Source organism: Etheostoma cragini, chromosome 6 (assembly GCF_013103735.1).
Source record: "Etheostoma cragini isolate CJK2018 chromosome 6, CSU_Ecrag_1.0, whole genome shotgun sequence".
Classification (NCBI taxonomy): domain Eukaryota; kingdom Metazoa; phylum Chordata; class Actinopteri; order Perciformes; family Percidae; genus Etheostoma; species Etheostoma cragini.
Window position 1 is genome coordinate 2,682,112 of NC_048412.1, and position 11,494 is coordinate 2,693,605.

Consider the following 11,494-nt stretch of genomic DNA (forward strand, 5'->3'; position numbering starts at 1 on the left):
AAATAAAAAAAAAAAGTCTTTGTGAGCTGCCTTCTGACCTTCTGAAAGGCGTTTGGCCGTTAATATGCATTCCAAAAAAAGGAACAATGGTCACAAAACCGACATCTATGCATAGTTTGATTTCAAAATGGCTGTCCATTTAGAAACATCTTTCACTCCAAATGTGTAACACATGTTACGTGCAGCCATACAATGTGATAATTATCAGGAGAGAGACATGTAAAGTCTTCAGTCGAAAAATTGGTTTTGTTAGTTTTCATCCAATAAATAATAAATCACAAGGATTCTATTGTGGTCTGTGTGTGTTCCAGACAACAGAGCACGACCGCCCTGACCTCTCCCTGTTTCTGGTGAAATACCTGATGACGCTGGTGGTGGGAATATCTGCAGTGTTCTGGGTCGGCAGTAAAAAAACCTGCTCGCAGTGGGCCTACTTCTTCAACAGGACCCGCAAAAGAGAGTAAGACAATTCATCCCGTCCTGTAACATGTCCAAAATCCTACGTAGTTTGGCCATACGCTCATGTCCTCTGATCCACAGTCCCATCACTGAGAGCCGGCGCGTGCTCCAGGAGTCCTGCGAGTTCTTCCTCAAGCACAACAGCCGGGTCCAGCACAAGAAGAAGCACTACAAGCCGAGCTCCCACAAGCTCAAAGTCATCTCCAAGTCCATGGGCACGAGCACCGGCGCTGCAACCACTAACGCCTCCACTGCCCCCACCACCACCAGTCAAGGGACCCCAGCACTGGGCAATCACGAGCGCCATGCTCATGGTTCTCTGTCTGAGGCCTCGGCCAGGGAGCCCCTAGACAGGGCCACACCTAGCCGAAGCTCCCGGAGGGGGGAGAGGGAAAGGGAGAGGGAGAGAGAAGGGGGAGAGAGACGAAGCAAAGGGGGGAGCTCCTGTAAGATCAGCAGCCACTCAGAGAGCGTGCACAGAGTCCCAGAGGGGAGGTAAGTGAGACAGATGTTGGAGCTTTAGTTTCTGAAAAATACACTTTGACACTTTCGCTACTTTCAGTATTCTACATGTTGATATAATAGACATTTCGGAGCTACATCTGTACAAGTAATAACCACACTCAATCCCTGACGTGGTTCCTTTAGGATGACTCCGAGGAGCGAGCTCTCAGAGGCCAGGCACGTCCCCAGTGGGCAGCAGAATCCGGCTTTAAACCAATCACACAGCAGCATCCAGGACTCCACCCACCAGCTGGCGCGCCAGGTGCCTGAGGAGAGCAAGGACACAAAGCACAGCAGCCGCTGAGACAGCTGACCCCCTCAAATATCCGTGTGCGTCCATCCATCCATCCATCCATCCATCCATCCATCCATCCATCCATCCATCCATCCTGTTTCATGTATCTGTTTCAAACCATAGCATCTATTTGTATCATTCATCATAGAAGCTTCTTACATCGTATTCAGTGGATGTTCAATGCCAGCGAAATGTAACATTGAGGATTACAGACGTGGTATGTTTAGACCAGAATCAGGGTTTTAGCAGAGTTTAAAGGGGTTGGATTATTTGACCACTGGCTTTCAGCTTTACTGAGCTTTTGGCCATTTCCTACACACCTGCATGTTGCAGCAGCACAGCTGTGATCCACCTACACAACGACCAATGGTCTTTTAATTGTATAGCATACATAAAAAATGTTAGGTCTACTGTTTGTCGATTTGTAGCTCAATGGCATAGAATGCATACTTTAAAACAAATGCAATATTTATGTACAGCACATATTGTATTTTTGAGAAATGACTGGAGTAGTCGCTACACTGAGAGTTATGTTGAGAAAGGTTTTGTCACGATATTACCAAATGTTCAACTTAAGGAAAGTCTTCACTGTTTTTTGAATGTCTTAATGTTCTTCCTAGGGAGAGGATTTGCTCTCGAAACCTTATCTTGTATTATCTTTATTGCTCTTTTGGAAAAAAAAAAAAAAAAGGTATACTCATAACAGTTCATTAGGTAACTTTAATGAAAAATAACTTTTTGGTCATACTTGCTGAATCTATCACTATATTGTGACTGTTGCACATAACGATGCAATGATAATTGATGACAAGTCATGCTCCTAGTGCTCTTAATGGCATTTGCCCCCCCCCCCCTGCTTCTGAACAGTGGTCAAAATAGGCAGCGCTGATCAAATAGGAAGATATTAAGATATCAAGATTCTGTCACTGTATTGCCAATTTTTAAATATATATTTAATATATGATCAGCTTTGCCTAGTTTGACAGTGTGTCACATAGCGTCTTTATTAGCCGGGATTGTAGCTTCAGCGAGATGTCCCTTTTGGGACTTTGGGCAAGTATGACAAAAAGTTGTATTCACCAAGTTCCCAACAGTAGCTTTAATGTTGATATATTTGAATTTTTAGACAGTGTAGAATTTGTGTTTTTCACATTTTCTTTCAAAGACTATTTTAACTTGTGTTTTTGTGTTCCAACTTGTCTTATTGTTCACGTCTTCAATGACGTGTCCTGTGAATTTGGCTAAAGTATAGCTTTATAGTTGTAGTTTTTTTACAAGAATGTGCCTTCCTTTGAGCAGTTCCTCGTTTTCAAAGAACTTTAAAGAATCTACAGATGTTTTGCATGTGATGTCGACCTGTGTGGGTTTTGATTCGTACGATTTAGAATCCAATTGAGGAAACAAATCAAAAGGCGTTGCACTATTTGTCATTAGAAGCACAAACCACTAATAATTAAGTATGAATAGTCCCAAATAAACAGAAGAAAAAGGAAAAATATGGGGCTTTGTTCAGGGGTTATTTATATCATATGGTCACAGACCATATACTGTATTTCTCCCTCAAGTGCTTCAAGAACAACATCTGATTTATTAGAAAATCTGCCATGTCATGACTGTCTTTTTTGCTGTGTAAGGGATGGATTCTTCTAAAACCTTTTATATTCGGGAGTCACGTCACTATGACAACAACGCCAATTAGGAGGAATGTATTTCTGTTGTATGCCTTTCCCTTTTTACATTCTTATTCCGGGATGTGGACGGGGCGTCTTACTTATGATGTACCTAGTCTATGAAATGCTCCATACAACTTTTGTGAGCCATTTGTACTGTTTTTTTTAATTTTTTTTTATGTAGCCTATTTTGTCAGCTGAATTTTGTACCAATACAATTGCATTTTAATAAAATATAAACAAATAAAAAATGTATTTGAGTGAGCCAAATAAGGCTATTTATGAAAGTTTTGACTTACCATGGCCATGGATATGGTAAGTCAATATTTTCTTTGCTACTTATTAGGGCTGGGCGCTATATCAATATTATATCAACATTGATATTTGAAGCTAGATGAGGTCTTATCTTTTTCAAATATCGGGATATGACTTTTTTTTATATATATAGGCCACATTACAGTAAAGTGATGTCATTTTCTGATCTTACCAGATGTTTTTATTATTTACCCACTTGGTCATGGTATCCACATTCTTGGTGAATATGTATCAAAACTCTCATTGTGTTAATATTTTGTGAAAGCACCAAAACAACCCTACGATATTGGCACAATATCGACATCGATGTAAGCTGTTTGGACAAAAATATCGTGATATATGATTTTTCCCACTGCTCCTTGCTCTACTGCTCATGCAGCCCATATGACTATGACAGAGTGCTGAGTCTGTTTTTCCTTAGGGAGGTTTCTGTAAGTTGACTGGCTCCTTCCTTCTCGCCCTGCCCTCCTCTGGACTAAACCCGTCTGGAGTTGGAGTCTAACTGTCGCCTCAGCTGTCTCTCTCTCTCTCTCTCTCTCTCTCCCTCTCTCAGAGCGCACAGTCGTCGGTTGTATGATGTCTCCTCTAGTTGCCCGCGTGCTGCTTCTTGTCTGCTTGGCTTCCCCTCTTTATGGCGTGGAAAAGGTGAGAAATAGAGGATACCGAAAGGATCCTGACGCGGACAAGGTAAGAGACACTAAAATGACCATGCGGCTAATTATCATTTCCAAAAGTAGACATACATATGTGCCATTCCCAAATGCGTCTTGGACAGATTTTGGGACAAAAATCAACAAAAAAATGGGCTCATGTAAAATTATAGTTATTGTACTCACATTAAATTGCCATTTAGCGCGCTTTGTTGTATTCTTTTGAATGCATCTCCATTAATATTCATAGGGCACTTTGTATTTTAAGTTCCTAAAATTACTTCTTCTTGTGGCATGCGCTGTTGCCCCCCCCCCCCCCACACACACACACACACACAGAAAAAGTAATGAAGCCGATTCATATATATCAACATATATCTCATACACATATGCTTACAGAGCAATGAGTAAGTAGTAAAAGGTCTCCAAAATGACCAGATGATACCGTTTTATTGCTTTGTGTGATCAGCTGCGTCTTTATTATTCCAGGTCTGGCTGCTCTCCAGCAGACTGGGTGGATAGATAAAAAAATAAAAATAACAGGAAGTTGGGTGCTGGCTCAGATCTACTGTCTGTCTCTCTCTTTGTTATCTGTCTCCCTGTGTCACCAGTTTAAAGGACTTTGTATGATTAGGCTTTGGAGGAAACTGTTGCTCATATTTTAAGGACATATGTTATAGATCTACCATTGTTTTTATTGCAGGATTAAACTATTTCATTTAAATTCACACCAACACCAATTACATAACCGTCCATGATGTAGGAGGAGAGTGAAGGAACAGAGTGGACACACATTTCTCTCTTCAATATCTCTCTTGGGAGTCAAATGAAAATGAAACTGGTGTTTATTTAGCCAGGACCTCCACTGGTCTGTGGGCCACCCTTTAGAGACTCCTGGAAGTCTGCACTACCCCACATTGCTCAAGCAGTTGCTCCTCATTATTCTCTATATTCCATAATTGAGGCCACAGTAGAAGGATATTCTGAATAGCATCTTATGTGACCATCTGTATCTAGTGCACTGGAAATGATGCAGAACTGCACTAGACACTCTGGAGAAGGAAGATCTGCTTATTTGAACAACATGGTAATCATAAAATCCTATTTTGCATCCTCACGAGATCATCTTGATCTAAAAAAGTCTCAACGCCGAGCATAATATCTCCGGTGTGCATGCTCCAGGAGAGCTTCAATCCTTGCTTCGGTGTTGACTAATGCATGAAATACTACTGATTTATCAGCACTTTGGAGGCAAATGCAGCTCTTCTGCTAAAGTAATGGACTGTGTGCTACTAATATTCAGTAGAGCTGAATTCGTGCAGGCAGGGAGCACCACAGTACCGAAACAGCAGCCTGGAAGTTAATATTGAAGTCAGCTGTGTGGCAAAGTGGACAGAGGTTCCATTCATTAGTCCGTTTCGAAATGCCTTCAAAAATCCCACCCTTAATAAAACTCTGAGACCTTTTCTTGCAGAGTATCATCCAAACGAAGTCTGTATTTCCACATTTTTGCCACCTAAAAAAAAGGGACAAATTCCAGGTCCATTACAGCACGTGCGTATACTAAACCACAATCTATTGGTTTCATCACAGACTCCCCAGTTTCCCACAAAGATGATGTCAGACTTCACATCTCCAGGTTACTCCGCCACTTAATGGCTAAAACCGACTCAACCATCTGTTTCTCAGGAGCTGACATTGGACTGCTGTGATTCTGCCGACATTTAGGCATTTTCCAGATTCCCATCATCCGTCCCCAGGGACACTAGATGTTGAAACTGGAGTAAAAGCTCTTTGTTCTCCTCTCCTGCCTGTCTGGATTTTTTTTGCCTTTTGGCCATGTGCCTCCATAACTGCTCCACAGCTGCATGCCGAGCAAAAACGGCATCAACGACCCGACAAAAAGGCCCCATCTGTATCCTTTTAGCATCGGCACTTGCTCAATGGCGAGGGCGCTCTTGTACGTGTCAGTTTACGTCTGTCCTGGCTGAAGGAATGAGTACATGACACTTACCAATCCCATGACCAAAATTAAAAACCCAACTCCGACTAAAAAAAGCCTCAACGGCTAACCTAGACACTGTAATCTGTGGGTCAAAATGTCTCTTTGAAGAACATATTACTCAAAGCTATTTGGATCCTCATTGTATCTATCTCTGTACGTGGTGGGGCAGTTTTGGCAGGCTCCCCCATCTGTGTGTGTGTGTGTCTGTGTGTGTTTGAGTCAGCTTGAGTAAGACGCAGCATCTGTTTAAACATAGCAGGACATTCATCTGGGCGATGAATCACACGGATGGATGTGTGGCCAAACACCTAGGCCACTAATTTAGCCTGTCACCGAGCCTTCGGTTCCTCATTGACACACATCTGTCATTCACTTGCTTTTCGCCCCAATGGTTGCTGGTTCTATTGCTTTGGTTTGGATCACATCTGTTATGACACTTATTTCAACCCTATGGCAATGTATTTGTTAACATGACCGGTTATTGAGGGATAATCTGTGTGTGATGGTTGGATTAATGGATGAATTGCATTTCATGTTTATGGTGCATGCGGCCCAAACTAGGTCATATCCCCCACAGGGGAAAAAAAAGAATAATAGTTAGAGAACCATAAACTTTGCTGATGTTAATGCATGTCTTCTTTGCAGTGTCACCATCACCACTTCTTCTTTTCTCCCCCCCCCCCCTAACACACACACACAGTATGGCAGTTGCATACAGGGGCCAGCAGGCACCACTGGCCGAGACGGTAACCCCGGCACCAACGGCATCCCGGGGACGCCGGGCATCCCTGGCCGCGACGGACTCAAAGGGGAGAAGGGCGAGTGCATTAACGAGATCTTCGAGGACCCGTGGAGGCCCAACTACAAGCAGTGTGCCTGGAACTCTCTCAACTATGGGATCGACCTGGGTAAAGTAGCTGTAAGTACAGACCGAGTGGGTTTCCTGTTGCAGTGTATGTCAATTCAGTTCAATTCTTTTTTATAGTATCAATTCATAACCAGAGCTATCTGAAGACAATTTACAGATAGAGTAGGTCTAGACCATACTCTATAATTTACAAGGACCCTCCAGATCAAGCAACAGTGCTACAGTGGCCAGGAAAAACTCATTTTAGGAAGAAACCTGGGACAGACCCAGGATCTTGGTAGGCGGTGTCTGACGGTGTCGGTTGTAAGTGTAAGTTAACAAGGGGCCAGGCTGTTACCTAGCAATGGAATTCCATTGTAAAGGTCTATAATCAGAATCAGAATCAGAATCAGAATCAGAAATACTATCTTGATCCCCGAAGGGAAATTCGGTGTTACTGTTGCACAAAGTATACAAATATCAGAGAAGAAATATAAGTACAGAAATATAAGGAGTGTGGATTTGCATGGTTTTTACATAGTTAAATGAATTTTTATCATACAGTATTTACATATAAAAAAATACAGAAAGGATACCTCCTGGGCGAGGTGTTCCAGGCAGCTGGGAGGAGGCCTCGGGGAAGACCCAGGACTAGGTGGAGGGATTATATCTCCAACCTGGCCTGGGAACGCCTCGGGATCCCCCCAGTCGGAGCTGGTTGATGTGGCTCGGGAAAGTGAAGTTTGGGGACCCCTACTGGAGCTGCTGCCCCGGATGAGCGGATGAAGATGGATGGATTATTTACATATGTAAGAAGTTGTAATGGTGAACAGGAATAATGAATAACTAGTAGAAGCAGAGTGTTGCACAAATTTAAAGCCGGTGTTATTGCACAAAACAGATAATATCATCCAGTATCAAACTCACTAAGTGTGTGTGTGTGTCAGACACTTATAGGGAGGAGTTATAAAGTGTGATGGCCACAGGCAGGAATGACTTCCTGTGGCGCTCTGTGGTGCATTTTGGAATGATTATTCATCATTTTACAAATTTACCGAAATGGTTTAAGACCACAACAGTGCATAAAAGGGACAAAATGTCCCTGTGCTGTGTTGCAGGACTGCACGTTCACCAAGCTGCGTTCAGACAGCTCCCTCCGAGTCCTCTTCAGCGGCTCCCTCAGACTCAAGTGTAAAAACGCATGCTGCCAGAGGTGGTACTTCACCTTCAATGGAGCAGAGTGCACAGGACCCCTCCCCATAGAGTCCATCATCTACTTAGACCAAGGCAGTCCGGAGCTCAACTCAACCATCAACATCCACAGAACGTCCTCAGGTACGACTCACGTCCCAGGCTTTGCTGTGTAATAAATCCGAACCCAACGATATTTTTTTATTTTGTGCTGTGTAATGTTTCAGTTTGAAGGGAAATACGCTTAGTCGCTTTCTTGCTGAGAGATAGATGTTAGTAATGTAACGTGAGGGTTCGATATGCGGTGGTGGATCACTCTTTTCAAATTTTTATTTTTAAAAGCCAGTTATTTCATGGATCCAGGATACTTTGCATCCTGATAAAGTTCCCTTGGCCTTTGGAATTAAAATCCCCCCCCCACCATATCATCACATACCCTTCATTATACATAGAAATTGGCATGGTTTTATTTCAGTTAGCTTTATAGCTGGTTTGATTTGCATTGAGAGATGATCTTATGGAAAGTCCCCCAAGCTAGTCTATGTACGGTGAAGGTTATGTGATGATATGTGATGGGGGGGGGGGGGGGGGGGGGGGGGCGCTCTTTAAAATCCCCACGGACAAGGGAACTTTGTCAGGATGCATATTATCCTGGATCCATGAAATAACTGGCCTTTAATAATAAATATGTACCTGCCTCTATGGGAATTTAGCATAGGGGGGTGTATACTTATGCCCTCTGTATTTTAAGGAAGAATATTTATTTATTTATTTACAAAACATTATTCAATCACAAAGAGAATTGGTGTCCTTAAAAGGTTGGATTTTCCTAAATTTTCTGAATTGAGAAGTTTTTTTATTCCTCTTTTTAATCAACTTTAGCATGGGTGTGTAAACTTATTTAATCTCTCTTTCACATTACACTCTTCCAATTCAATTCAACACTGTGCCATAAAACTAAACAATTAACAGTTTCCATCTCTGGAGACAATTCGGGTGTTCCCTGAAAGTCATTTGTCTCGTCTTTCTTCCTTTCATTTTTTTTTTCCCTCTCCAGTGGAAGGCCTGTGTGAGGGTGTCAAAGCAGGGCTGGTGGATGTGGCCGTGTGGGTGGGGACCTGCGCCGACTATCCCCGAGGGGACGCGTCTACGGGCTGGAACTCAGTATCCAGGATTATCATTGAGGAACTGCCCAAATAAATAGAAAGTTCCATGTAAAGGAGGGCCCAGACCTGGTATTACGACAGTGTGTTATCTGGGCCTCCAAAACGATCAGGTGCGGTTTGCTGAGGCGTCACAGCATGACGTTAACTTGAATGTTTTTTTTGTTTTTATTGTGTTTAAATACTAGTTGACAGGCCTATAAACAAGAATACTGTGTCATTCTGTGTACCAGAAATACACTTTGTACTGTAACATTTCTGCTTATGGGTGCTGACATTGAGACAAGACATTGATATTTAAACTGTACTCATGTGACATGTTTATATCCATTATTACTGTTAATAACGTTTTTTTTTAAAGAATTTAACTTGTATGACCACTTGTTATGTTTAGAGGCTTTGGAATATTCACTCAATTCAATGTAATCACAAAGTAATACATTTATGTATTTATTTTATACACTATCAAACATGACAATGCAGAAAAAGCAGTTTGGAATTTATAAAAAAATCTTACAAAGTAACAGTTACATAATGGATTTTGCCAGAAAACAAATGCATTGTGGGAAACATAAAATGGGCTTGTTTGAACACAAAAGGTTTACAAAGACATTATTTCAGACACACACACACACACACACACACACACATAACCCTGAGAAGATCTCCAATTTGTTGTTAATAATCAGCTTTTCTTTTTTTTCTTGGGCTTTTCTGCCTTTAATGGACAAGACAGCTAGGTGGGGGGGGGGGGGCTAACAGGTCAGACTCGAACCCCGGACCTCTGCTTTGAGGCGTATACGTGTGCCTGCTCTACCCACTGAGCCACCCCCGGCCACAATAATCAGCTTCCCATAGTCCATCCTGTGTTCCTTCCTGCTGCCAAAAAAACGTAACAAAATGGAACGTCTATGATAAAATAGTTATCAAACTCCTTAACTAAAAAAAAAGGCAGTACTTAAAGTACAAATCATAAAATAAAGAAAAACATCACGGCAACATGTATTTTGGCGTGTAGAGCAACATACTCTATCCCAGAAGTCAAAGGGTTTGTCATGCCTCTGGAAAGCCCCGGCGTATTCCATCTCACAATCCATTTTCAAATGAATATTTTCTCAAATTCAGCGCTGCGAGCTCGGTTCCTCTGAGGCCTTTCTCTCTGGATGGCGCCGACGTGTCAGTTTGAGTCCCGCTGCTGCCCGCGCCGTGCTTTTAAAGCATTAGAGCGTCATTTTTTTGATATTAACGAACGTCCGTTACGTTCAAGCCGTTGCTAAATGAGTTGCGACAAAGCTAAAAATCCACACAACTCTCTCTGGATCTGGACCTTCTTGCGCTGAAGCTCGACTGAAGATGACCTCTTCCGAAGAATCCATCATGTTTTGTTACTCCTCCGTGTCCTCCTTGGCTTCTAGCAACTGCGTGGAGGAGGGGTGGTGCACGGTCACGGAAGGCTTGTGTCACGTGGACGCGGCGACAGCTTTGTCGCCATTAGGTAGAATTCCTCACGGCGGCGGCAGAAACTACGCACTGTAGCTTTAAGAGCCTCATTGATCTTGACCCAGAAGGTAGCGGGACAAATTCTCATAAACTACAAAAGTGATGCAGCAGGCGGGGGTGACGCGGATCACGTTGGGAACGATGCCTTTGTAGAAACCAACGGCGCCCTCGTTCCTGCAGGGAAAGGGCAAAAACAGGGACACTGGCTCACATGGTACATTACGTAACCCTCCTGCTGTCTTCGCGGTTAAATTTGACCCCTTTTCAAAAAGTTTCTAGATCAGAAATTTGAGTTTCTTTCAAAGTAATTTGAAAAAAAAGTAACGTGGGTGGTTCCCAACAACGCTCCTCACAAGTTAAATAAGTAATCAGTTCACTACTTTCATTGAATGTGGGTGTTTTTTTGTGAATTGCATAGCATTTGGAGAAAAAAATGGTTGATAAAAGAACTTGTGTGACAAATGTAAAAAAAAAAAAAAAAAAAAAAATAGTCAAAATAAGTGTCAATAACACCGACTAAAATGTGAACACAAAAAAACAACAAGTTGATGAAAATGCCACACAAATTGACAAAAATGTCAAATAAAAGTGACAATGTAAAATAAAAAATAAAAAAATCCTTTAAAAATTTGGGAGAAAAAAAAAAAAAAAGAATTCAAAAGGCTCATAAAAAGTAGACAAAAGTTGATTAAGTGACAAAAACAAAGGGGGAGAAGACACAAAATTGTTGAAAAAGACAACCAAAATGTTAATAAAAAGGTTTTTCAATTGAAATATTGATTCAGAAAAACTAAAAATTTGCAGGTTGGCGGCAAGGGCAACACGAGGGTTAACGGCCACATTTGGAAAGCGAGTAGGGCGGCGTGTTGGGCCCCTGTGGGTGGGGGGGGGGGCA

General features: G+C 42.2%; 3 protein-coding genes across 5 annotated transcripts in view; 2 read left to right on the forward strand and 1 right to left on the reverse strand.

Annotated features, from left to right (window-relative positions):
• LOC117946145 (frizzled-6-like) overlaps positions 1-2,741 on the forward strand; it is a 12,290-nt gene extending 9,549 nt beyond the window's left edge. The window contains exons 6-9 of one of the 2 annotated variants that reach the window (XM_034874046.1): positions 312-460; positions 541-954; positions 1,108-1,298; positions 1,339-2,741. In XM_034874046.1, coding sequence (XP_034729937.1) covers positions 312-460; positions 541-954; positions 1,108-1,267 — 723 coding nt within the window. In that variant the 3' untranslated portion in view covers positions 1,268-1,298; positions 1,339-2,741. Of the gene's footprint in view, positions 1-311; positions 461-540; positions 955-1,107 lie in introns of both variants that reach the window. The other variant, XM_034874045.1, reaches the window with a different exon arrangement.
• A 1,046-nt stretch (positions 2,742-3,787) lies between these two features.
• LOC117946161 (collagen triple helix repeat-containing protein 1-like) lies at positions 3,788-9,352 on the forward strand. 2 transcript variants are annotated; one of them, XM_034874071.1, is made up of 4 exons: positions 3,788-3,930; positions 6,599-6,817; positions 7,864-8,080; positions 8,994-9,352. In XM_034874071.1, exons 1-4 carry the CDS (start codon positions 3,817-3,819, stop codon positions 9,134-9,136), a joined length of 693 nt encoding a protein of 230 aa, XP_034729962.1. In that variant the 5' UTR covers positions 3,788-3,816; the 3' UTR covers positions 9,137-9,352. The 2 variants fall into 2 exon arrangements, with proteins under 2 accessions (XP_034729962.1, XP_034729963.1); XM_034874072.1 differs by having other exon boundaries at positions 3,788-3,888.
• A 1,077-nt stretch (positions 9,353-10,429) lies between these two features.
• Positions 10,430-11,494, reverse strand: part of slc25a32a (solute carrier family 25 member 32a) — a 4,723-nt gene continuing 3,658 nt past the window's right edge. The window contains exon 4 of the mRNA XM_034873470.1: positions 10,430-10,838. Coding sequence (XP_034729361.1) covers positions 10,647-10,838 — 192 coding nt within the window. The 3' untranslated portion in view covers positions 10,430-10,646. The remainder of the gene's footprint in view (positions 10,839-11,494) is intronic.